Source organism: Lutra lutra, chromosome 8, assembly GCF_902655055.1.
Source record: "Lutra lutra chromosome 8, mLutLut1.2, whole genome shotgun sequence".
Classification (NCBI taxonomy): Eukaryota; Metazoa; Chordata; class Mammalia; order Carnivora; family Mustelidae; genus Lutra; species Lutra lutra.
The window spans coordinates 57,722,965-57,750,622 of record NC_062285.1 but is presented as its reverse complement, the minus strand read 5'-3'; the positions used below and the strand labels follow the sequence as shown (position 1 = coordinate 57,750,622).

The window sequence follows — 27,658 nt, the reverse complement described above, 5'->3', positions numbered from 1 at the left end:
GTCTCTAAAACAGTGGTGTTGGGAAAACTGGACAGCAACATGCAAAAGAATGAAATTGGACCATTTTCTTTCGCCATACCTAGAAATAAATTCAGAATGGATTAAAGAGGTAAATGTGAGCTGAAACCATAAAAATCCTTGAAGAGAACACAGTAATCTCTCTGACTTTGGCTATAGCGACGTTTTTCTAGAACGTATGTAGACGTATGTCTCCTGAGGCAAGTTAAATAAAAGCAAAAATGAACTATTGGGATTATATCAAAAAGGTTTTGCCCAGTGAAGGAAATGGTAGTCTTCTGAATGGGAGAAGATATCTGCAAATGACCTGATAAAGGTTTAGTATCCAAAATATATGAAAAACTGCTGCATCTCAATACCAAAACCCAAATAATCCAATTAAAAATGGGCAGAAGACATGAACAGACATTTTTCCAAAGAAGACATCCAGATGGCTGGCAGACACATGAAAAGATGCTCAACATCACCCATCAGCAGGGAAATGCAAATCAAAACTCCAGTGAGCTATAACCTCATACCTGTCAGAATGGCTAAAATCAAAACCACAGGGACAACAGGCATTGGTGAGGATGTGGAGAAAAAGGAACCTTCTTGCACTGTTGGTGGGAATGCAAACAGTGGCAGCCATGGTGAAAGACAGTATGAGGGTTCCGCAAAAATTAAAAGGGGAACTACCCTAGGATCCAGGAATCGCACTCCTGGGTATTTACCCAAAATATACAAAAACACTAATTCAAAAGGATACATGCACTCCTATGTTTATTGAAGCATTATTTACAATAGCTAAACTATGGAAGCAGCCCAAGTGTCCAGCGATAGATGAATAGATAAAGAAGAGGTATATATACACAAAGGAATATTATTCAGCCATAAAAAGAATGAAAACTTGCCATTTGCAACAACATGGATGGAGCTTGAGAGTATACTGCTAAATGAAGTAAGTCAGAGAAAGACCAATACTGTATGATCTCACTTGTGTGGAATTTAAGAAAGAAAACAAATGAGCAGAGGAAAAAAAAAAAAGAGAGAGACATAAAGCAAGAAACAGGTTTTTAACTGTAGAGAATAAATTGACGGTTACCAGAGGGGTGGTGGATGAGGGGTTGGGAGAAATAGGGATATGGATTAAAAAGACCCCACAAGGTTTATTTATTGTGAGGAAAAAGGAAAAAAGTAAGATAAAATGATAAAATACAGTAAAATATAAATAAATAAGTTTAAAAAGTAAAAAAACAAAATGATGTTAGGGGCGTCTGGGTAGCTCAGTTAGTTGAATGTCTGCTTCTGCTCAGTCATGGTCTCAGGGTCCTGGGATCCAGCTCCGAGTCAGGCTCAGTGTTCAGTGGGAGTCTGCTTCTCCTTCTCTGCCTCTCCTCTTGGCTTGTCCTCTCTCATGCTCTGTCTCTCTCTCTCTTTTCTTTTAACGAGTAAATACAATCTTTAAAAAAGTAAGGTTACTCGATATACACGAAGTAGAATTACTATGTCTTTCTTTGTAAATTGTTCCTTTTTATCATGAATAACTGTCTTTGTCCCTGTGGTGTTTTTTTATCCTAAGGCTTTTTAAGTAATCTAAACTGTCTACAGTTATTAGACATCTTAATTCTCCTCCCAAACAATACAAGTACTTTAAAAATGCTTCAATATCGACTACTCCATCTTATATTTTAGTATGACCTTGTTTATATACCCCCTCCATTATCAACTATTGTTACATAGCCAACGGCACTTAATATCTGTTCTTTGCTCCCTATTTCTTCATACATCTCAGTCCTTCCTCTCAGTTTAATTTCTTTCTTCCTAAAGTCCATCCTATAGTAGTTATATTTGTGAGTGAGGGTTTTTAGTGGGGTATTCTCTCCATTTGTGTCTATCACTTTGCCTACCTCTGATCTTGAATCTGTGTCTTTCCCAAAATGGGGTTGGTTGTAGGGCTGGATAATCTATACGGTATAGGTGCTGTAGCAGAAGAAGAGATGACCTCTTAGAATATTTACCCCGTGTATCTCTATAGATTTTGAAGAAAGTATTTAGTTTGATTTTTTTTTAAGGGCACTGGAATGTAGGTTTTAAACTTAACTAAATTATATTAATGTCTGATACAGAATTAAGTGAAGTAAAAGTCATTTTAATGCTTTCGGTAAGAATTTTCTAAATCTTCCTTTCGGAAGGATAACTTCTGAGTTCTTTCTCTTATTAGATTTCATCCATTTAGGGCGCCTGGGTGGCTCAGTGGGTTAAGCTGCTGCCTTCGGCTCAGGTCATGATCTCAGGGTCCTGGGATCGAGTCCCGCATCGGGCTCTCTGCTCCGCAGGGAGCCTGCTTCCCTCTCTCTCTCTCTCTCTGCCTGCCTCTCTGTCTACTTGTGATCTCTCTCTATCAAATAGATAAATAAAATCTTTAAAAAAAAAAAAAGATTTCATCCATTTAATGGTGAGAAGCTTCACTGTGAAGGCAGCTAATTGAATGTAGTGTTTAAAAGTGACATTCTTCATGGAGGACAAGGGGAGATGGAGAGGAGAAGGGAGTTGAGGGAAATTGGAAGGGGAGGTGAACCATGAGAGACTATGGACTCTGAAAAACGATCTGAGAATTTTGAAGGGGTTGGGGGTGGGAGGTTGGGGGCACCAGGTGGTGGGTATTGTAGAGGGCACGGATTGCATGGAGCACTGGGTGTGGTGCAAAAATAATGAACACTGTTATGCTGAAAAAAAAAGAAAAAAAAATAAAAGTGACATTCTTCACTAATCTCTTTTGTGTTTTTTTTTTTTTAAAGATTTTATTTATTTATTTGATAGAGAGAGATCACAAGTTGATGGAGAGGCAGGCAGAGAGAGAGAGAGGGAAGCAGGATCTCCGCCGAGCAGAGAACCCGATGCGGGACTCGATCCCAGGACCCTGAGATCATGACCTGAGCCGAAGGCAGCGGCCTAACCCACTGAGCCACCCAGGCGCCCCACTAATCTCTTTTGAAATAAAAAATTAATACTGCTTGCAGCATTGTATTAGAACAATTATATGCACATGCTTGTCTAAAAATTCAGTGAATGATATTTTTTTAAGGATTTTTTTTAAAGATTTTATTTATTTATTTGACAGAGAGAGATCACAAGTAGACGGAGAGGCAGGCAGAGAGAGAGAGAGAGGGAAGCAGGCACCCTGCTGAGCAGAGAGCCCGATGCAGGACTCGATCCCAGGACCCTGAGATCATGACCTGAGCCGAAGGCAGCGGCTTAATCCACTGAGCCACCCAGGCGCCCCCAAGGATTTTTTTTTTAAAGATTTTATTTATTTATTTGACAGACAGAGATCACAAGTAGGCAGAGAGGCAGGCAGAGAGAGAGGAGGAAGCAGGCTCCCCGAGGAGCAGAGAGCCCGATGCGGGGGTCGATCCCAGGACCCTGGGATCATGACCTGAGCCGAAGGCAGAGGCTTAACCCACTGAGCCACCCAGGTGCCCCTTTTTAAGGATTTTTATTTGTTTAAGTAGTCTTTACAGCCTTTGTGGAGCTTGAACTCACAACCCTGAGTTCAAGAGTCAGACGCTCTACTGACGGAGCCAGCCAGGCGCTCCTAGTGAATGATTTTCTGTATGGAATTTATTTGGGGTTGAAATTATCTTGGATTGCATATTTACGTATATTTTTTATTTCTTTCCTCAAATGTTAAATAAGACTTAAAAATTGAACAGTGTAGCAGGACAATGGAGAAATGTGCAAGAGAGCACAAGTTTGAAGACAATACTTAGAAATTAAGTAGCAGAAATTGAGTAAAGATAGTATTGGTTAAAAATAAGTATAGCTTAACCGGTTGTGTAACAAGGGTTAGGTTCTGAAGTCACTATATGACAAAAATCTGACATGTCAAATTACTCAAATCTCCCAACATTGGAATTGATTGTTGTTTCGTTAGTTAAATACAAACCAGATTTTTATCTGGTAAATGAAGAACCATGATGTGTGAAAAATATGTATCTTGATAAAGGTTAAAATCATCCTCAGGGACTCAAGAAGCTCGCACACTGAGAGTCTTGGGAGAAATGAAGTTTTGGCAGTTTCACATCTCCTACTCATTCTGAGCCATGGCCTCTTTGAAAGGAATGGCCTGTAGCACATCTTTCAGTGTGGAAACTACTGGGGCCTGGATGTAGAGCTTCTCACACACCTCAGTTGGCAAGATGTTCAGGGGGAAGGGGCCAGAAATTAACTCTCTTTTGGCATGGTCCAAAGAATTGAAATTTCAGACCACATGTGTTTTGACGCCTCTGTAAATTAGTCATTCTTGCCCACTCTTAGAGTTGTAGAAGAACTAAAGGCTTTATGTAGGGAGGCAATTTCCCTCTGCTGATCCCAGGTCTGATCTTTAAGTTAAGATACTTTGGATACAAGTAACAGCTAGTTTTAATAGGACAAAGTTTATTCTAATGCTGCAGGGGTTACTGACTGAACCTCCGGACGGTTCATATTTACTAATTGCTTCCAGGGTCCCAGGTACTATCAAGACAGCAGGAGACAAGACTAGACAAGGCTGATGAGTCTGCCTGGGACCTACACCCTCCCACCCCCCTACCCCCAGCTTGCTCCCTCACTCTACTAGGGGTTTGCTCAACTAGGACTTCCACGAAGAAGCATTCCTTGATCGGCCTTATCAAAACCAGTCCCCACTCCCATTATCTGAGCTGCATTTTTAAAAAGTTCTCTCTGACTGTCCCATTGATTATAGTTTATTCATGTGTCTCACTCTCCTACTAGATTCCTAAGGTCTCTGAAATCAGGAAAATTCGTTTTCCATTATTATTTTTATTCTTCATGTCCCCAGTTTCTGACTTTAGGGCCTGACATATAGTAGATGTTCTAGAAATGTTTGTGGAACTGAACAGAAAGGACATTTAGAATTTCCAGTATCTCTTTCAGTAAACATCTGTGAAGACGAAAGTGTTGGGTAATGAAAGGAACAGATTACTGTACAGATTGGGGAGTGATGATCCTGGCAGCTTGTCCCCGCCCTCAGTATATCTTTAATTTAGATGTGCTACAACTCCAAGAGACTGTGTAGAGTATTTTGGTTCTCATCTGAGATTTGGCATTTCTCTTTAGTTAATTTTTATTTTTAAATGAAATTAATGAACCTATTTTAAATAGTCATATGGGACTACAGGGTTTGTAACAACAACAGAAACGGGCAGTGTCTTCTTCCCCCAGAGACGGATTCTTTCAGCTCCTTTAACTGTTTCTTCTGGCATTTAAACTCTGTGTTTCTAGGTAACATTTTTACCACTATTTCTGGACTTTTTTTTTTTTTTCCCCAATTTGAGGCATTATTTCTTTCCTACTAGAAAAGATTCGAGTCTTTCTTACATATTCCTCCCTCAACCACATAGACACCACACACTCCCTTTTCCCCTTTCCCCGTTCTTTCACATCTCCCATCTCACACTCATTCTGGGCTGTGTGCTTAATATGTTACTTTCATTGTTAAATTAGCATTCAGTGCTTACGTTTTTTTTTTTTAAAGATTTTATGCATCTATTAGAGAGAGAGAGCATGCATACAAGTGGGGGGAGGGGCAGAGGGCGAGGAAGAAGCAGACTCCCCACTGAGCAGGGAGCCTATTGAGGGCCCCCATCTGGGGATCCTGAGCCAAAGGCAGATGCTTAAGTGACTGAGCCACCCAGGTGCCCCTTACAGGTTTTGTTTTGTTTTGTTTTGTTTTTAAGAGTTCAGCTTCTTATTGAACAGGATACAGAAGAGGTTTAGTTTAAAAGACCAAAGCCCATGTCATCATCAGACTCCTCTGATTCTTTCTTTGCTTCCACTTTCTTCTCTTCAGCTGGGGCAGCCCTGGTGGAGGGAGCAGGACCTCCTGCAGGCAGAGCACCGGTGGCTGACGCAGGTCCACCAGCCCCTGTGTTACAGACATTACAGACGAGGCCCCGATGTTGACATTGGCCAGGGCCTTTCAAACAAGCCCAGCCCAAAAGGTTCAACATTTACATCCGCTGCTTTAATGAGGGCACTGATCTTATCCTCCATGACCATCACTTCTTACGGTGTGGGACGAGGGCCAAGTAGATGCAGGCAAGCTCCAAGACCAAAGCCATGGTGTGGGTGAGTGCTGAGGGGGCACTGCTGGACCTGCTGCGAGTCACCCAGTGAAGCTTCCTCAGAAGGACTGAGTACCTTAGCAGCAGCTGAGGAAACTCAGTACTTGCATTATTATGATTATGTAAATATTGTTCACAGCTAAGCTGTTCGCTTTACTAGGATTACTTTTTTTTCAGAATTATCCATCAGTTTATTATTCTTTTTGTAGAAATAGCTCTTGGTGCTGTCTCTCCTGCATATCTGAACTGTTTGTTTTCTTGTTCTGCTACAGGCCTTCATCATCATTCTGGTGGCATTTGGGGAAGGAGTAGGGATAGATAGAAATGTTCATTCTGCCATGTTTAATCAGAATTCTTTATCCTCACATTTTTATGTAAGTGTTACTCAGAATTTGTACAAAGATAATTTCTGTCAAACTGAAAGATCTCAAAGACCTTAGTACCTCATTTTCGCTGTTCATGAGCAAGCTGAGCATAGAGTCTCCGACACATCTGATTCATGTGTTCAGACTGGGAGGCTTCCCTCCTTCAGGTCGGTCTGAGAAGAGACCTACCGAGTTATGTTTGGCAACTCTTTACCGTTTAAAATTGCCCTTGAGGCTCCTGGGTGGCTCAGTCGGTTAAATGTCTACCCTTGACTCAGGTTGTGATCTCAGGGTCCTGGGATCAAGCCCCACATCTGGCTCACTGCTCCATGGAGAGTCTGTTTTTCCATCTTTCTTGCTCTTACTCTCACATTCATTCTCTCTCTCAAAAAAAAAGCCCTTTAAGGTGGCTCAGCAGGTTAAGCATCTGACTCTTGATTTCAGGTCAGGTTTTGATCTCAGTGTTGTGAGGTCAGGCTCCACATGAGGCTCTGCTCTGGGCGTGGAGCCTGCTCAAGATTCTCTTTCTCTCTCTCTCTCTCTCTCTCTGCCTCTTCCCCCCCAACCCCTGAAAAATAAATAAGTAAATTTTCTTGAAGTTCAGTAGTGGCATCTTCTTTGGGGCCCATGTCTCTTGTTTTAGGACATCACTGCAGCTTCTGTTTTTGATGGCATTGGTGTAAACAGTGCATTCTGTCTTCATGTATTTGAGATTGTCTGCAACCTTTGTGTATTTGTTTTTCCCACTCTTTTTCACTTCATTTAATTGTGTTTGTCTCCTGCTTTTAGAGTAGAATCTCACCTTTTCCATGTTCCTTCTTGGCCTAGGTTTGCATATTATTTTTTCCCTAGTCCCTCACCTACTGCCCTTTTAAAGATAAAACCTGTCAGTTTATGAATTTGGTCATGTATCGACATTCTCTAACTTGTCCTCTAAGAGGCTCTGGTGATCCAGAGGCATTCCCCAAACTTGGATTTCTTTTGTGATGGCTGCTTATTTTGCTAGAGGGTATTTGCTCACCGGTATTCCAGTCTGTATCCACATGCTGCCTTTGCCAGCGGCTCCACACCCCTTTCATCACAGTTCTTTTCCATTCAGTCCTGCCTTTGAGATTGTGCATGCCTGTATACGACCAAAAAAACCCCTGTGTTGTCTGCTGTCTCTCTGAAGCCTCTGATAACCCCTCTTGTGGATAGTCTGTGACCCTGTTTCTCTCTCTCTCTTTTTTTTTTTTTTTTGGTTTTTATTTTAATCACCCAGTGCTCTCGTCAGGACAAGTGCACTCCTTAATCCCCGTCACCTATTTCACCCCCCGCCCCCCACCCCCCATCTGGTAACAACCAATTTACGACCTTGTTTTTCTTAATGACCATGCGTAAGTATGAAAATTGAGAGGCACTTTTTTTTTTTTTTTTTTTTTGCATAAAATTTGCATAGCTTGGGGCACCTGGGTGGTTTAGTGGGTTAAGCTTCTGCCTTTGACTCAGGTCGTAATCTCAGGGTCCTGGGATCCAGCCATCCGTAGGGCTCTCTGCTCAGTGGGGAGCCTACTTCCCCCTCTCTGCCTGCCTCTCTGCCTCCTTGTGACTCTCTCCCTGTCAAATAAATAAAATCTTAAAAAAAAAAAAATTTGTATAGCTTGAAGATACACAAATAAGCAGGCCTTTCAGATTAACATTTGACCATGTGCTTTAAAATTGGTATCTTTCCATTTTTGTCTTTGTTTTTCCCAGTCGCTCACTATCATTGATGGATCTGAGGAGACAGACAAGATCTTCATTACTTATTTTAGACAAAACTGTGGGTGCCTACACTATGAGACCCAGAGCTGGTTACTACAAGAGATACAAACGAGATGAGTTAAGACTAGACTCTGACCTCAAGTTATTTATACTGTATAGGAGAGATAAGACAGGTATACAAATGAGGATTGTTAAAAAAAGCTTAGTAAACTAAGCATTGTAAGAGAGTTCTCAAAAACAAACTGTGGAAATTCAAAGATACGTGAACTTAAAACCAGCTGTTGAAATTAGGTATGGCATTTGGAATGCTCCAAAACATTTCTAACTATATAAATGTTAAGTAGGTAGCATGTTTCTTTGTGTGTTTGAGGGTTGGGGGTAGAATCTACTTTATTTTATCTATTCCATTTTGATTTAAAAGTTCCTTCCCAAGTGAGGGTCACATCCTAATGGAAAGAACATGGAATTTTGTATTCTAGTCCCAGCTCTGAGCTTTCATTTGCTAGGTTTGGATAGTATTACAGTCTGGAGTGCACACACACGTACTGCAGTCGTATCTGTTCCCACATTCTTTATCAGAAGGAAGTCCACTATCTTCCTCAGGGGGCTTCTCTGAATTGTTCAAGAGCCCCCTGGGATATAGCTAGTGCAGAAAGAGAGGTGGTCAGTGCAGTTTCCACACCTAAAAAGGAAGAGCCCACAGTCTGCTGATGCTTTTCAATGCCTCATGGGGTGCTTTTGAATACTGGTCCTCACCTGGTGACCAGTAGTACCGACCCGCTGCTAAGCATGCTTCCTGGATGGAGGAGCCCAGTCTCTGCTCAGCTCAGCCAAGGTAGTCCTCTCGAAGTTTAAGGGCAGAACTCTTGCTATTGTACTCTTCTAGTTCTGCTCAGCCACTTTCCTGAAGCCAGGTGGCCTGGGAAGCTCCAGGTCAGGGTCTATCCAGATACCTGCCACTTCACAGACCCAGAAGCTCTCACTCCCCTTTCTCCCAGAATCCACCCCTAGGAATCAGGCAGCTGGCCCCTTTAACAGACTCTACATGCAAACATTCTCATTCTTCCCTTCCTTTCCCCACCCAGTGAGGTTAATCACCTACCCTTCTAAGGCAGGCTTTCAGCAAGGTGGCTGGGTAGGGGTGGGGTGTTGGTTACTTTAGCTCCAAAGGGAAGGTTCCCCAAGTGATTCACTGTACCCTCACCCACCTTTCTTGCACAATGTGGGAGTGGAGGCTCTATTTATAATAATTCAAGGGGATTACTGACATTCTCTCAGTACAGAAAAATAAATGTAATCTGTGATGGGTGTCCTGCTTCCTTAATGGTGCTTATCAGATAATGTTATTGGAAGATACAATGAGATGGTGTCATGAAAGTTTAAAGAGCCATAGAAATGTTATAATCATTGTTATACTGTCATTTCCTGTTTAAATCCCTTCAAAGACCACTCTTTTGGCTTAGTAGAAGTTAACTGACCCAGCTTTTCTTCCAGCCTCGTTTTGTATCGCTCCATCTCTTTCACTGTCCCTGACAGTCAAGGTTTTTCTCCCTCTCTGGACTTCGACAAATACCAACCATGCTTTTGTAGAAAGTGGCTTTTCCTTCTCTCTACCTTACTAAAGCCTGTATCAGTATCTTCTCTTAGCAGACCTTCCCTGAAATTCTAATACAAACTAAATTGCCCATCCTGTGGGTTGAGAGAGACTGGTTCTTTTCCTTCTCAGCCCATACCTGGTGTAAAAGGTATACATGAAGTAGTGATCAGTCGTTTAATTTCTTTTCTGTACACCAGCACCAAAGCCAGTGAGCATGTCTGCTCTGTTTACTCTAAAAAGTTGAATTATTACGTTACTTGGTTCTCAGAGCCCATCCTTCTTTACTCTATTACGCTTACAGCTGAGAATATCTGCTAACTCATAGGCAGAGTTGGAAGATAAGAAGCTAAGGTTGGTTTTCTTCCATCTTCCTGAATGGAAGTTTTGCATAGTTTTATACTAGTAAATATCAACTGCTTTTTCAAGTCCTCGCTGTTGCTGTGTTCAGACAATGGCAGCGCAGAAGACTGTCTTTGTCAAAGAGGAATAAATCGTGTACATGTTTATCATTGAGAAGGAAGGCTCAGTGTTGTAGAGGAAATAAAAATTTGTGGTTTTCAACTTATTAGTCCGGTAACATCATTATTTAAACATAATAGCGACCCCTAGTGGCTAATTTGTACAACTGACCAAAATGTTAGGAACTCAAACGGACCGTCATGGTGTAATAATCAGCGAGTTACTGTTTCCTGTGGATCTAAAGTAGGTTCACACTTGAATTTAGAAGTTTTGAAGAATACTTGATTTGTGAGATCCACAGCTCTTGTCCCAGCATGTATCTTTTTTTTTAACTTTTTTTTTTTAAAGATTTTATTTATTTATTTGACAGAGAGATCACAAGCAGGCAGAGAGGCAGGCAGAGAGAGAGAAGGAAGCAGGCTCCCTGCTGAGCAGAGAGCCCGATGCGGGGCTCGATCCCAGGACTCTGAGATCATGACCTGAGCCGAAGGCAGCGGCTTAACCCACTGAGCCACCCAGGCGCCCCCCAGCATGTATCTTTATTTACTGTTTTTTTAAATTACTTTGATTTATATGTGACTCTGTAAACAATAGAAGGAAATGGTGAAGAACTAGAGTATCCCACCATTACTTAAGGGATTTTATGTCCTATTTGGCCCTTATAAGTTGCATAGAAGTAGTTTTTACAGTTCTAATCATCTTATGGACATGATATTTTGTGTTCTTTTATCACTTGACATTATTTCATTTTGGATGAGTCACACGTCTGCTGAGTCAGCATATTTTTCATCTTTTTGTGGTGTGTAATACCTTATGTTGATACATGTAGGGAATTCTATCTTTGCTTTTAGTTTCTTACTATGCTAGTGAAACTGTACACATCTTATTCAAAGTGTAGAAGTCTCTATTTTCAGACCCTAGGTATTTCCTGAGATCTGTTAAGAGTGTGAAACCCTGGCCCTAGGCATGATTCATCTTGAAGCAGCATCTTTCCTGCCCCGCATATGTTGGATGTGCTGTGCTCCCATGTCCCCTGACCCTCCCCTCTTGTCTTTGAGGAGACCTGAGGTACACTGTTTCCTGCCCCCTTCCAAGACAGAGTGTTGCCCTGTCAAGTAAGCGAAGGTAGGAATAGACCTCCATAGTTCTTTTAATCCAACCAGGTCATAGTTTCCTCCCTCTCACCTCCAAATTTGTATTGATTTATCAGTTACTTTTGGAAAAGGAGGCAACTTACTTTGTTTTTTGAGGCAACTGATTTTAGAAGATTGGAAAATCCTGCTTATAGAGTCATAATTTATCTAAAGAAGCTAAAAACTGAATATTATTTCAAATTATTTTGGTCAGAATCTATTCTATGTGGTATGACCTTTGAATTAAGATCCAGTATCATTTTTATTTTCTTCTTTACACTTAACTATTTCCTTGATATTCTGTAATGAACATTTATTATTTTTATGTTTTGAAAAAGATAACTTTTCTAAATTATAGCATCCCAGTAAAGCCTATGGAAAAATATATAAAACATTAAAAATCTCATCCCCTAGAGATAATTGCTATTAACATTTTACTATATTTGCTTCCAGTTTTTTCAGTGCACATATAAAATATTAAGTATTAAGTAAGTATATTTTAAAAGATAAACTCTCGTTCTTGGGGATAAAAATTTATAAAATTCATGTAAATTGGAGACTAATTATTTATATTCAAAAGGATTATCTACAAGGGGTGCCTGGCTGGTACAGTCATGTGACTCTTGATTTTAGGATCGTGAGTTCAAGTTGGATTAGAGATTACTTAAGGAAAAAAAAGGATTATCTACAATTTCATTGTTAAACTCCCCTGTTATACTTAAAGTGATTCAATTCCTAAAAATTCATTTTACTCTTTTTCTTTTTTCTTTTCTCTTAGTTTGTTCTTTCTTTCTTTCTTTCTTTTCTTTTCTTCTCTTTCCTTTCTCTTTCTTTCTTTCCTTCTTTCCATAGCTTCTTTTGCACATTTGAGCCCAGGTTACTTTGTCAGAAATCCATGTTTCTGTGGCATTGTGCTTCGTGGGCACCTGCGGAATGCTCACTGAACAAACCTGTTAGCCACTTATTGATACTGCAAATTGACCTTCTGGTTTCACTTCTTACAAGCTACACAAGATGATTGTCATGGTTTTAGACCCAAAAGGGACCTGGTCTGCTTGGATGACTAAATTCCTGGGAGAATTGAAATAAACATAGCAGAGCATCATAGTAATGTTGCTTGGTGAATGGCCTATTGTGAGGCTTTTTTTTTTTTTTTTTTTTTTTTTTTGGTACCAGCTCAGTAGATCTCTTGCTAAGTGTCATCTGACTCTCAGTTCTCATCAGATGTCTGTATTTGTGTTACATTTCCTTGTGGTTTGATTTCTGATAATGCTTAGATAATCCTGAGTAGAAATATTTATTCTCTTGCATTTTTCCTCAAACAAATGTATCAACTCCCTATTCCCCTGTCACTGACCTGTCATTTCTTTGAAACAATTTTTATTCTTTAACCTATATTATTTTCTTTCTCTTAAGTAATTACATTGAAATGCAAAGTAAAAATAAAAGTGAGAGGAATGGTAAAGAATACATAAACCTTTGGTGTCCATCCTTTGTGAAATTATGTTCATGCTTTTCATCCTTTGGATTATTAGCTATCTTAAGGCAGAAGCTCCATGTTTCTTGGGGTGGTTTGGTCTATCCTAGCAAATCTACTTATTTAATTTAAAAAGTAATCAGTGATGAGTAATTCATATATAGATTCACTGTGACACCCTCCCCCAAAGTAATACAAAACTAGTGTTTTAAACTTAGTGCTCTAAGTTAAACCATTTTCTCTGTGCATATTTACAGGCAAAGTAGCTCATGTGTGCTAACCTGATTTCCTTTCTGTACAGATCATCTGACAATATAAATAAAAATAGCCCCTTTCTTTTTTTTGTTTCCTACTTAAAGTTAATTGGAATATGCTTTAAATAATTTCTCTAATGAATGGCTGAAAACTTTATTGGAGGGGCTTTTTGCAGAATCTTGTAAATTAAGGCAATTGATTTTTTTTTAAGAACTATTATCTAGCTGCTGACTGTAAATCCTGAATCCTGACTGTAATAATATAGTTTAGATATTCCTAAACTATATTATTAATTCTGATTGCTTCCCTCCTAACAGTCTAGGGAGACTTTTCATAACTTTTCTGGTTGAGAACCAGTGGAATTAGACAGATTTGTGTTTGAATCCTGGCTCTGCCATCCCCTGGCTCTGTGACTTTGCATAAAATAATCCATGTCTCTGATCACTTTTCTGTAATAAGTTGATAGCATTACTGCTGACTTTGTAGGATTGTTGTGAGGAATAAATTATATGTGAAAAGTTCTGAATGCACAGTGCCTAGCACAAAACAAACCCATATATATATGTGTATATATACATATATATATATATATTTTTTTTTTTTAAATTTTTAGAGGGAGCAAGCAGTGGGGGTGGGTAGTTAGAGGGAGAGGGAGAGAGAGAATCTTAAACAGACTGCATGCCCAGCATGGAGCCCAGTGTGGGGCTCAGTCTGATGACCCTGAGATCATGACCTGAGCCAAATCAAGAGTTGAACACTTAACCGACTGAGCCATTAGCTTTTGTTATTACAGACCGAGAGTTGGTAAGCTTTTTCTGCAGAGGGTGAGACATAGGTATTTTAGGCTTTGAGGACCATCAGTATCTGCCGCAGTTACTCATTGCTACCTTGACAGTGTGAAAACATCCATAGGCGGCACAGAAACCGATGAGCATGGTATGTTCTGATAAAACGATTTATAAAAATAAAAAGACATGGGCTCTAGTTTGTTAATTCCTTTGTATACTAAGAAATGAAATGAGGTATGAAAATATTAAGAGTTCAGTATAGCTCTTCTGTGAAATGTATTATCAAAAGAATTGAGGTACAATTGAGCACCCAACTTTTTTTTTTTTTTAGAAGATTTTATTTATTTCAGACAGAGAGAGAGTGTGAGAGAGAGAGAGAGCATGAGTGGGGGGCGAAGGTGAGGAGGTTAGAGGGAGAAACAGATTCCCCCTTGAGCAAGGAGCCCAATATGGGGCCTGATCCCAGGACCCTGGGATCATGACCTGAGCCAAAGGCAGACGCTTAACCGACTGAGCCACCCAGACACCCCTGAGCACCCAACTCTTGGTTTCAGCTCAGGTCATGATCTCAGGGTTGTGGGATCAAGCCCTATGTCAGGCTCTGTGCTCTGTGGGGAGTTTACTTGAGAGTCTCTCCCCCTCTCCCTCTGCCCCTCCCACTCATGCATGTGCTCTCTCTCTCTCTCTCTTTCTTTTTCTTTTTTTAAAGATTTTATTTATTTATTTGACAGAGAGAGATCACAAGTAGATGGAGAGGAAGGCAGAGAGAGAGAGAGGGAAGCAGGCTTCTTGCTGAGCAGAGAGCCCGATGTGAGACTCGATCCCAGGACCCTGAGATCATGACCTGAGCCGAAGGCAGCGGCTTAACCCACTGAGCCACCCAGGCGCCCCTCTCTCTCTCTTTCTAAAATAAATAAATCTGAAGGAAAAAAAAAACAAAAAACACCTTCGGTTTACAATCCCAGACATTACATTTCAAAATATCAGTGTTAAAATATGTTCTGCTCAGTTAATACATTTTATATTAAAATTTTCAGCTGCCAGAAACCATAAAAAAAATAAACATTTCTAGATCCATAAAAGCACTTTAGTGGAGATCATCCTAAAATATATTCTTCTTGCTTTCTTAAAAACAGTATATGAAAAACAAGCTAACCGTTAAAATAATAAAAACTTTTTATTTATTTTTTTTTAATTTTATTTTTTATAAACATATATTTTTATCCCCAGGGGTACAGGTCTGCGAATCGCCAGGTTTACACACTTAATAAAAACTTTTTAAATTCTATCTTACGATGTTGTGGGCCAGGACTTTAGGCAGGCTCCATTGGGTGATTTTTGTGCTCTGCATGCTGCCACTTAGGGTCACTCAGCGCTTTTCACCTGGTTCATGGGCCGGCCTAGAAGGTCCAAAATGGTTTCACTCATATGTCTAGTGCCTTGGCAGGGACAGGTACAGGGCTGGGCTCAGCTGGGACTATCTCCAGGAGCTCTTATAGATGGTCTCTCTGGCATGCTAACCATTTTTAAAAGATGATATGACATTGTCATGATGAGCTCAGTTTCTGTAGTACTGTGATGCCTTAGCCTTCATAAGGTATGTGAGACTACTGCTTATACTCCCCAGACCACTCTGCTTTCAGTCTGCTTTTTTATTTCTTGACTTTTTTTTTTTTTAAGATTTTATTTATTTATTTGACAGAGATCACAAGTAGGCAGAGAAGCAAGCAGAGAAGCAGGCAGAGAGAGATAGGAGGAAGCAGGCTCTCTGCCGAGCAGAGAGCCCGATGCGGGGCTTGATCCCAGGACCCTGGGATCCTGAGCCGAAGGCAGAGGCTTTAACCCACTGAGCCACCCAGGTGCCCCTTATTTCTTGACTTTATAAACTAATTCTCACCTGCGATCTGGAGCAGTGCATTCGCTGGATAAGTGACATCTTACTGTAGTGGGCGTGTAATTTCCTATGTCTGAGATGCCTTGCTGGACACAATTAAGTGCTATTTAAGAAATTTAAAATATGCCTTAAAAAGAGAAAATCCCGCAGTATGTGACAACGTGAGTAAATCTGGAGGATATGATGCTGGGTGAAATAGGCCAGTCACAGAAGAACAAATGCCGTATGATTCCACTTTTATGAGGAATCTAAACCAAACATATTCAGAGTAGAATGGTGGTTGCCAAGGAAGGAGGGGAAGCTGGGGGGAGGGAGGAAATGGGGAATTGCTACCCAGTGGGTAAAAAGTTTTAGTTATGGGGAAGTCATCAGAGAGGGAAACAAACCATGAGAGATTCTTTTTTTTTTTTTTTTTTAAAGATTTTATTTATTTATTTGACAGACAGAGATCACAATTAGGCATAGAGGCAGGCAGAGAGAGAGGAAGGGAAGCAGGCTTCCTGATGAGCAGAGAGCCTGATGTGGGGCTCGATCCCAGGACCCCGGGATCATGACCTGAGTTGAAGGCAGAGGCTTTAACCCACTGAGCCACCCAGGCGCCCCCCATGAGAGATTCTTAACCATAGGAAACAAACTGAGGGTTGCTGGAGGGGAGGAGAGGGAAGGGGGATGGGAGATGGGGTAACTGGGTGATGGGCATTAAGGAGGGCACGAGATGGGATGAGCACTGGGTGCTACATACAACTGATGAATTACTGAACTCTGCATCTGAAATTAATGATGTACTATATTGTTGGCTAATGGAATTTATTAAAAAGTTTTGTTATGCAAAGATGAATAAGTTCTAGAGATCTGTTTTACAACATCATGCTTGGAGTTTACTGTATTGTACACTTGTAAATTTATTAAAAGGTGATATCTTAATGTTAAAAGGTCTTACTATAATTTTAAAAAATATGACTTAGGAGCTCACACTATTTGAGGGGGAAAAAAAACACAGCAGTATAATACCAGAACTTACAGTGTTTTTCTTCTGATTATTTTACCTGCTTCCCCCTTCTCCGTCTTCCTGATAAGATAGTAAATGTTGAGAGGGCAGAGAATGGGGACTGGCCTGCTACTGGAATGGGAAGTGACTCCAGTTGAAGGAGAGGGGCCAGTAGACTTGACTTGAAGCTGTTTGCATAATAAACACCGTAGTTTTACTTAAATGACATGTTTATTTGGAATAACTTATGGTGGGGAGGCTAAAGCTCCCCAAACTATTCTTTTGTACCATTATGCAGATTAGGGGGTCATTTATACCCCCACCTCCCCTATCCCATCAATTCTTAGAATATCTGGAATGGCCTTTTCACTTTACATTTATCTCCTTGCCATTTCTCTCCCAACACCTGTTGACAGTAACGACTCTAAGATTTTATTTTTTAGCCTGGATGTCTTTGCATCATTTTTATGTGTGTATATGATGCTCTATAATCATTTATTCTAGGTGGGATAATAATAGCTACCTCAGGGTGTTTTGGGAATGTCATAAAGTGCTCAGAAAACTTTAACTGTTGTTGTCAGATAACCATATTCCAAACTTCCTTTTTTAGAAACTGATTCAGCAGTGCAGAAAGAACATAGAAACCAGACACCTGCTCCATCTGCAGCTCAAACTTCCGCTCCTTCTAAGTACCACCGAACTCGATCTGGGGGAGCCAGGGATGAACGATACCGATCAGGTGAGAAGGAACTGAAAGTTGCCAGCAGAAGAGTTTTTAGTGACTGTAGCATGAACTCTATATCTTAAAAGCCTTTAATGTTTGTTTTTTTTCCACGGAAGGGCCAGCAGGTCTCTGTTAGTTCATTCATTGGTCATTTATTAGCCCTTATGTGCCAGGTGTGGTAGATAACTCAATATTTGCTGGTGCTGCAGCAGCAAATACGACGTTTCTGCACTCAAGAGCAGAAGGGGAGCCAGACAGGTACAGAGGCAACATCACTAAATAAATAAATAGAGTGGGCGCTACGGTCAACATGGGATGGTACTGGGAAAGCTCAGTGGACTGTTGGAAGAGGCAGATCCTTCTGTGTTCAGAGCTGTAGATCAAGTCTTCTTACTAATGGAGCTGGAACAGAAGCTCACAGTGGAATTTCAAATTAGTAAACTCTTCAGCTTTATTTCTTCTGACCTAAGAGGTCCCCAGAAGAAGGGAAAAGGCAACACGCTATGGCTGGCAGCAGGAACATTCCCCAGCCATATCATGGCCAGGACTGATGAGCAGAGAAACAAATCTGGGACCCTCAGGAAGACCTGTGGCATAGCAAGCCCATCCCGAGCCCATCTGTGGTCCACTGTGCTAAGGCAGTCTCTGCAGCCCATTTACTGTCTTACCAACTAGCAGAATTAAGCCCTCAAGCTAATTGCAGTGCTCTTTTACTTTCTTCAAAATTTGGATTCCTGTACCAGCCAGTCTTTCATCTTTTCTTGAACTGGAAAGCAGATTGTAGATCACATCCTTTCAGAAACTGCATTAAAGAAATTGAGGAGAAGGACGTGGTTGCAGAGTTGTGTCAGACCTTTTGTGAGCTGATCTTATTAGATACATATTTTCATACACTTAAAGGAAGGAACGAGAAGTGTTCCATCAAGAAAACAGAGATTCCACACTACACCAGAATTTTCCCTTCTACCTAACCTGGTCTTGAGCAATCGGGGAGGCTTTCTCAGAAGCACGACATCTAAATGGTGTCACAGCACACACAGTGTTAGGGACCGAGCATCAGGTAGTAGACCTCAAAGGGGTTCATTATGAACAGAATTTAGAAGGCAAGGACCCAGAAAGAAGTGGGAGAGGAGTCTAGAAAGATCACCAGGGACGAGATTCTGAGGGCTCTCTTTTTTTTTTTTTTTTAAGATTTTATTTATTTATTTGACAGAGGTCACAAGCAGGTAGAGAGGCAGGCAGAGAGGGCTGGGGGGAAGCAGATTCCCCGCTGAGCAGAGAGCCCGAAGTAGGGCTCGATCCCAGGACCCTGAGATCATGACCTGAGCCGAAGGCAGAGGCTTAACCCACTGAGCCACCCAGGCGCCCCATATCTTGAGGACTCTTGAACAGCACTGAAGGATTTGAGCAGAGCAGTGCTGTACATCTGTGTTTGCTCTAGTGGTTTGCTCTAGTGGTTTGCTCCAGCTGCAGACCACATGTTCCGCCATTCCTGTGTCCCCATGCCCGCCACAGCGCCAAGTATATATAAGGGCTAAATAGATATTTTGGAGAAAAGAAAGAATAAAAGTAGTTACTAGCTAAGAAATGGATTAGAGGGAGGTACAACTGGATATAGAAAAGCCTTTCAGGAGCTCCTCTTTGTTGCCAAGACCCAAGCCCGATTTCCCAAGCACCCACTGTTGCCTTTTAAGCTGGGGCCCAGGTTCAGCAGCAGTGGGTTCTGCCCAGCCCAGAAGGGTTTGGGCCTCTAAACTCTCATCCCTGGCACTCTGGGAGTTTTGTGGATCCCCCACCCCGCCTTTTTTGGTCTGTTTTTATAGCATATAATGAAAGGATTAGTAAGAACCGAAAAGGTGATTCTCTACAGCTTACGTCCAGGCTGATCTCATACAGAGAAAGGCGATAGTGACCTTTAGTACAAAATTTTGACCTTCATCAACTAAAACGTTGCTGTCCTCTCCAGCCCCTGTTCTTTTATAACAGTTCTTTCAGATTTATCCCAAATGTTGGCAAGTGTAGGCTATGAATCAAATACTGGTTAGTAGATGGTGGAATCTCTTAGGTACAGGGGTTTTTTGAGGGTTTAAGAGTAGGATTTTGGGGGGCGCCTGGGTGGCTCAGTTGGTTAAGCTGCTGCCTTCGGCTCAGGTCGTGATCCCAGGGTCCGGGGATCAAGTCCTGCATCGGGCTCCTTGCTCAATGGGGAGCCTGCTTCTCTCTCTGCCTCTGCCTGCCGCTCTGCCTGCTTGTGCTCTCCCTCTCTCTCTCTCTCTGAGAAATAAATAAATAAAATATTTAAAAAAAAAAAAAAGAGGATTTTGGATATTTGTCTACAGGGACTTTTTTCTTTTAAGGTAGTAGCAAGCAGGCCAGAGAGGAGGTAAAGTAGGGAAGAAAAGGTGATTTAAAAACCCTGAAGGGGGGCACCTGGGTGGCTCAGCAGGTTAAAGCCTCTGCCTTCGGCTCAGGTCATGATCTCAGGGTCCTGGGATCAAGCCCCACATCGGGCTCTCTGCTCAGCAGGGAACCTGCTTCCTCCTCTCTCTCTGCCTGCCTCTCTGCCTGCCTCTCTGCCTACTTGTGATCTCTGTCTGTCAAATAAATAAATAAATAAATAAAATTTTTAAACAAACCACGTAGATACTGAAAGCTATGAGAATACTGTAGTACTGTTGTGAGGGAGCACATGAAAGAAGGGGCATGCAAGCATGGATTTTGGGTGAAAATCACATTTTTCAGTATATTAGGAATTACTTAGCCAAATTGCAAAGGTAAACTCAAGAAATTGTGGCTTCTGTGAAAAAGAAGAAATCAACAGTCGCAGCAGCAGTAGAGCAAATAAATGGTAGAAATTGTTGGAAATTGAACTTCTCTTTGCCACTCCATCCTTAGGAAGTGTTACATTTACCTGTCACTTGTGACAGTGGTGTGAGAACATAGGGTGCTTTTTGTAAAAGTCACAAACATTCAGAATAAACTGGTGGGTACACAGAAAGGATTTAATGATGTTAGTGAGTGTAGCTGAAAATTCCTTTATTCTTTGGTGGAGGCTTATTAATACCTATGACATTTCAACTAATTGTAATCAAATCTAAGTAGACTTAGTATTTCTTGTTTCAGACATGGTGTAAAGAGCTTATATTTATTCAGAGTTAAATCTGACCTGATGCTGTTCTTTACACTTAGCCAAGAGGTTCTGACATTTCAAATACCTTTTTCTGCACATCAAGGCACGATACACCTTTCTACACATGTGTTAAGGTCACAAGTGTAGAAAACAAACTATTGGTACCTTAGATGGAAAGTGATCTTATGGTAAGTCGTTCTGACAACTCTTTTAAAGTTAAATTTTTGAGCAATTAGCTACCTCAAACAAAACAACAAAAACAAAAAAGGACTTTTGAAGTGTTTGTATCACCTTTTCAGCTCAAACAGTAGTGATGGAAAATGATAACCAGCTCTCACATGCTTTTGGCAGAGATATCCAAAGTCAGCTGTTTGGGGACTGATATTCGGTAGTGCCTTTTTTTTTTTAATCAAAGATCGGGATGAATTGTATGCTGGTGAATGAATCAAATCCAATTAGGAGAGCTGCCTGTTTTGTTGTTGTTGTTGTTTTATTTATTTATTTTTTTTATTTTTTTAAAGATTCCATCCATTTGACAGAGAGAGATCACAAGCAGACAGGCAGGCAGAGAGAGAGAGAGGGAAGCAGGCTCCCCGCCGAGCAGAGAGCCCGACGCGGGACTCGATCCCAGGACCCTGAGATCATGACCCAAGCCGAAGGCAGCGGCCCAACCCACTGAGCCACCCAGGCGCCCTGTTGTTGTTGTTTTAAAGATTTTATTTATTTATTTGTCAGAGAGAGAGAGGGAGAGAGAGCGAGCACAGGCAGACAGAATGGCAGGCAGAGGCAGAGGGAGAAGCAGGCTCCCTGCCGAGCAAGGAGCCCGATGTGGGACTCGATCCCAGGACGCTGGGATCATGACCTGAGCCGAAGGCAGCTGCTTAACCAACTGAGCCACCCAAGGCGTCCCTGTTGTTGGTTTTTTTTTTTTAATCAATAAGAAGCTTTGCTAATATAGTAACTGTGAACATCTCCTTTTGACATTGATATATGCACCAGGGCTTATCATGTTAGAACATAGATGGATGGTTTGATTTGTTCTGTGGTCTCATGCTAGAATCCTTATGGTAGAGAAGAACATGCTCTGTAAGTGTTAATTATCCAAATGTTATGGCCCTTGTAGAGTTTGATTATTATGAATAATTCCCTCGTTTTAACAGGTTTGCTATTACGTGTTACGTATCTCATGCAAAAATACTTCCGGAAATGTAGTATTTTTAATTAATAACTGGAAGCATTTGATTTGCTGTTGTTGAGGAAGTACTATTTCTCAGTATAAGCAGTTAAACATTTGTTTTTCACGACAGCTAAGAACCGTAATTTCATCTAATATAACAAGGACACTTTTCACATTTTAACATGTCTGAAATCAAGATATGTTTTATATAGGATGGCATCATAGATTCAATAAAATATGGTAATCTTGATTCAACTAAGTAAACCACTGCAACACTAAAGTAGTAAAACAAATATAAATGCAGTATAACATTTCAGAGCCATAAGTACGTTAAGTACGTTGGTACTGTGGTCTTAAAGGTGACAGCACAACATTTTGGCAATATTTTAAAACTTTAAATATTCATACTTTTTTTTACCCAGAAGTTCCGCTTCTAGGAATTTATTTTATACAAATACCTATGTATGTGCACAAAGATATATATGCAAATATCATTGTTGTACTATCATTCATAATAATACAGTGGTTAAGTAAGTTATCACAGGGGCGCCTGGGTGGCTCAGTGGGTTAAGTCTCTGCCTTCAGCTCAGGTCATGATCTCAGGGTCCTGGGATCGAGCCCTGCATTGGGCTCTCTGCTCAGCAGGGAGCCTGCTTCCCCCTCTCTCTCTGCCTGCCTCTCTGCCTACTTGTGATCTTTCTCTCTGTCAAATAAATAAATAAAATCTTTTAAAAAAAAAAATAAGTTATCACAGATCCACACAATGGAATTGTGTGAAAGTTGATTTTCAGATTCTGTGAAGGTTCATAGAAAAGCAGAGGTAGATTTTTTTTGCATAACACAGAGAGATGTACTGTATGTGTGTGTGTATATATATGTATTGTATATATATGTATTTTATATATACCTATTTTAAGATTTACTTATTCATTTGTGTGAGAGAGAGAGGCAGGATTAGTTCTGAGAAGTGCTGGTTCTGGGGCAAATTTTCACTTCAGCATTATATATGCTTACATTTTTTTTTTAAAAGATTTTATTTATTTATTTGACAGAGACAGAGTGGGAGGTGAAGTAGTGTTAGCAGCAGAGGGAGAGGGAGAAGCAGGCTCTCTGTTGAGCAGGGAGCCCAATGCAGGATTTGATCCCTGGCCTCTGGGATCATGACCTGAGCCGAAGGCAGATGCTTAACTGACTGAGCCACTTAGGCACACCTGCTTGCATCTTTTTCCAATATGTATATTAATTATTTTCTAGTTTTTCTTATTGTGGTAAAATACAAAATATGTATAACATAAAATGTATTTATGGTATTTTTAAACAAAAAAATAGCAGATAGTTTTTTTCCTTTCTTTTATTGAGATATAATTGACAGGTCAGGTATACAATGATTCAGTATTGTAAAATGATCAACATAGTAAGTCTAGTTAACATCCACACCACACATAGTTACAAAAAATTTTTTTTTCTTGGGGTGAAGACTCAAGATTTGTTCTCTTAGGGGCACCTGGGTGGCTCAGTTGTTTAAGCGTCTGATTCTTGATTTTGACTCAGGTTATCATCTCAGGGTTGTGGGACTGAGCCCTGCGTTGGACTCTGTGCTCAGTGGGGAATCTGCATGAGATTCTCTCTCCTTCTGCCCCTCTCCTTGCTCTCTCTCCCTAAATAAATAAATAAATGAATGAAATCTTTTTTAAAAAAAGACTTTTTCTCTTAGCAACTTTCAGATGTATGATATAGTATCACTAACTGTAGCCACCATGCTGTACATTGCATCCCCATGACTTAATTATTTCATAACTGGAAGTTTGTAAAAAATAGTTTTAAAAATGATAGCCCCAGGGGCACCTGGGTGGCTCAGTGGCTTAAAGCCTCTGCCTTCGGCTCAGGTCATGATCTCGGGATCCTGGGATCGAGCCCCGAGTCGGGCTCTCTGCTCAGTGGGGAGCCTGCTTCCCTTCCTCTCTCTCTGCCTGCCTCTCTGCCTACTTGTGATTTCTGTCTGTCAAATAAATAAATAAATAAAATCTTTAAAAAAAAATGATAGGCCTGGATAAATGATATAAAGCCTTAAATCAATTACTGTTGTTAATGATTTTTACTCTAAGTATGGATTCTTCTGACTTAATACCAGGAGCTAAATGGAACAATAACTCCCTCTGTCACCCTAATTGAGAACTTTCTCTGTCCAAATCTGATGTCTGACATGGTGGCATTTGCTAAGGTAGCTGCCACGGATACACCAGGATCATTTTATATTAGCAGGCTTCCTCGTGCCAAGGAAAGTAAATTGAGTTTATTTCAGTTCAGTAAGAATTTATTATAGACCTCCTAGGAGTTGAGCACAATTTAGATGCTAGAGAAACAGAGGCAGAAATACAAGAATCTTTTCTTAAACGTAGGAATCCTTTATACAAGGTAGAAGCAGCAGAGATGAGGGGGGTAACAGGGAAGGAGCCTGGGAACTGGGCACTGTTGAGGGCAGGCTTCATGAGGTTTTGAAGGATGAGTGGCTGTTTGTTTTATGGATATTCCAGGCTGAAGACTGTCTACATAGGGGCATTTAAATTCAAATTAAATTAATATTTCACTCTCCATCCCTGCTAGCACACAGCATGGTGCCAAAATTAACGTGATATCCTAATGTTCCAGAACTTAATAGTCGCTGCCTTTGCCATAATTAAAAATGTTAAAGTGGTTCGTACTTTAGAAATTGGTAAAAATGGCGTGACTGCTTGATGACTTGCAGGTAGCTCTTAACTGTACTTCTCTATTTGCTGACTCCACCTACACATGCATCTGTCTGCCTTTCAATCTGTCTGTTATCTACTGTCTATCTGTCCATCTCTCCATCCATCCATCCATCCTAACAGGTAAGGGCACTTAGTGTCTGTTCTGCTCCATAGATGTACTTAAGCCCATCCATGGCACTTACACATCGTGTCTAACCCACTTCATAAAAACAAGCCAAAAATGGGAGCAGCTACTTTAAAACTGTAAAGTAACATTTTTCACTTATCTCTGGGGGAAAGATGGAAAAAATGCTTCAGTGTTGTCCATAGATGTAGGGAAATGGACACTCACATTCATACCTTGTGGGTAAAAGTGTTACTAATGAGATTGGACTTTTAAAATAGGTTTTTTGACCCTTTGTGTTTCTTCTATAAGCTACCTCTCCAGTGCCTAAGCCTATTTTATTAAGGTTGAGCTGTTCATCTTTTAAAAAATTTATTTGTGCGGCACCTGGGTGGCTCAGTAGGTTAAGCCTCTGCCTTTGGTTCAGGTCATGATCTCAGGGTCCTGGGATCGAGGCCTGCATCGGGCTCTCTGCTCAGTGGGGAGCCTTCTTCCCCCTCTCTCTCTGCCTGCCTCTTTGCCTACTTGTGATCTCTCTCTCTCTCTCTGTGTCAAATAAATAAATAAAATCTTTAAAAAAATTTATTTGCATGGTGCCTGGGTGGCTCAGTTGGTTAAGCGGCTGCCTTCAGCTCAGGTCATGGTTCCAGGGTCCTGGGATCGAGCCCCGCATTGGGGTCCCTGCTTAGCAGAGCCTGCTTCTCTCTCTTCCTCTTCCTGCCGCTCTGCTTACTTGTGCTCTCTCTGTGTCAAATAAATAAATAAAATCTTAAAAAAGAATAAAAATTAAAAAATTTATTTGCAAGAATTTTTTTTTAATCCTGGGGCACCTGGGTGGCTCAGATGGTTAAGCATCTGCCTTTGGCTCAGATCGTAATCCCCTGATTCTGGAATCAAGTCCCTGGCAGGGAGCCTGCTTCTGCCTGCCGCTCTGCTTACTTGTGCTCTCTCTCTATCTCTCTGTCAAATAAATAAATAAAATCTTAAAAAAAATTTTTTTTAATCCTAATGACGCTAACATTTAAATTGTACTAGACGTATTTTAGCATATGTGCTGCTGAAGTGAGCACTAAATTGTACTAGACATATTAATGCAAGTAGACAAGAGAAATCAACTAGAGGTATAAGAATTAGAAAAGAAAAAGGAAAACTCTATTTGCACTTGATATGATTTCTATTTAGAAAACCAAGAGAGTCAGTGGCAAAATTAATCTAATGAAATAATTCAGTCAGATAGCAAGATATGGAATTAGTACAGCAATCAGTAGCCTTCATATATGCAACCAATAACTAGTTAAAAGATATAATGGTAGAGCATACTTCATTTACAGAAACAATAGAAAAGATAAGACCTATTTAGGAAAAACATAAGAAATGTGTAAAGCTTTTATGAAGGAAACTTTAAAACACCCTGAAAGACACAGATAGACATGGTAAATGGAAAAGGCATCCCTTATTCTTTGATAGGGTAATTCAGCCTACAAAGATGGCAGGACTCTCTAAATTAGTTTATAAATTTAATCCAGTTTTTTTTTTTTTAGGAGCTCTTTGGACTTTCTTTTATTATGCTAAAATAGTGGTGCTTTTAGGATTTACATTATTGTACTCTCCAATACAAAGTATGGGGCATGTTAAAGTATACAGTACACCATTTTCATACATGTACAACATTGGTGGATGAAAAATGTCTCTTAGCAGTAATACTGGATTGTAGCCTCTGGTTTTACCAGCTGCATACTCTAGGACTATTATATAAGTAAAAATCTCGGGGCGCCTGGGTGGCTCAGTGGGTTAAGCCGCTGCCTTCGGCTCGGGTCATGATCTCAGAGTCCTGGGATCGAGCCCCGCATCGGGCTCTCTGCTCGGCAGGGAGCCTGCTTCCTCCTCTCTCTCTGTCTGCCTCTCTGCCTGCTTGTGATCTCTCTGTCAAATAAATAAATAAAATCTTAAAAAATAATAATAATGAAAAAAAAAACCTCTCTTGTGATACTGGAAAGTGATCAGAATGTGCAAACTGATGTAGTAGCTTTCATCCGCCTCTTAAAGGGTACCACCACAGAAAGTCCATTTAAGATGTTGGTAGGTTTAACAAAGTTGGAATGCTGGCACTGTTGAATTGGGCAACAGTTCTTCAGACCTGGCTCAGAGCTACAATGCATCTAATATATTAAAGCAGCTGACATGTTGACTTTTTTGCGGGCCTTCCCAGGCACTGGAGTTTTTCTGTTAATTTGCCGCACTAGGTCATAAAAGATCTCATTAACATTTATTTTTGATTTTGCAGAAGATTCTAAGAATGCACAGTTGTTCCACTGTCTTGCTAGGTTCTGACCTTGTTCCTTTCCTACAACTCTTTCATCTTCCAAGTCACACTTATTACCAACCAGGATCATCGGAACATCATCAGTGTCTTTAACTCGAAGAATCTGCTCTCTCAGATCTTGTAAATCATTAAATGTGGACTGTGCTGTGATGGAATAAACTAATGCAAAGCCTTGGCCATTTTTCATGTATAAATCTCTCATTGCAGTAACACTAATAAATTTATCTATGGAGTTAAAAAAACATATTTTTGAAATTCATTTGGGAAAATAAACACTTATAGCTAGTAAACACTGAGAAAGAAAACCTATGAAGAGTGATTATACTAACTAGATATTAAAGCATATGCTAAAGACTATAATTAAAACAGTGCAGTATGGCAGACAGACCATTGAAATAGAATAACAGGTGCAGAAATAGACCAGAGTACCTCTGGGATTTAGTGTATAATAAAGATAGCATTGAAAATCATTGGGTCAGAAATATAATTTTTAATAAATTGGTGCTAAGACAGCTGGAAAAATATGAAGTAAATCTGTACCTCACACCATATGCCAGCAAAAACTTCAAGTGGATCAGAGATCTACATTTAAAAAAAAAAAAAAAGGTAAGTAGTGAGAGAAAACAGTTT

At 40.4% G+C, this 27,658-nt stretch overlaps 2 protein-coding genes and 1 pseudogene across 4 annotated transcripts in view; 1 reads left to right on the top strand and 2 right to left on the bottom strand.

Moving 5' to 3' along the window:
- The window catches only part of DIP2B (disco interacting protein 2 homolog B), a 234,832-nt gene that overhangs the window by 120,281 nt on the left and 86,893 nt on the right, over positions 1–27,658 (top strand). For all 3 annotated transcript variants that reach the window (XM_047740190.1, XM_047740189.1, XM_047740192.1), the window contains exon 3: positions 17,432–17,560. In XM_047740190.1, coding sequence (XP_047596146.1) covers positions 17,432–17,560 — 129 coding nt within the window. The remainder of the gene's footprint in view (positions 1–17,431; positions 17,561–27,658) is intronic.
- LOC125106324 (60S acidic ribosomal protein P1-like) lies at positions 5,728–6,240 on the bottom strand (annotated as a pseudogene).
- LOC125106325 (ras-related protein Rap-1b-like protein) lies at positions 26,232–27,232 on the bottom strand. Its single transcript, XM_047740193.1, has 2 exons — positions 26,682–27,232; positions 26,232–26,469 (listed from the first exon to the last, which is right to left on the bottom strand). Exon 1 carries the CDS (start codon positions 27,228–27,230, stop codon positions 26,865–26,867), a length of 366 nt encoding a protein of 121 aa, XP_047596149.1. The 5' UTR covers positions 27,231–27,232; the 3' UTR covers positions 26,232–26,469; positions 26,682–26,864.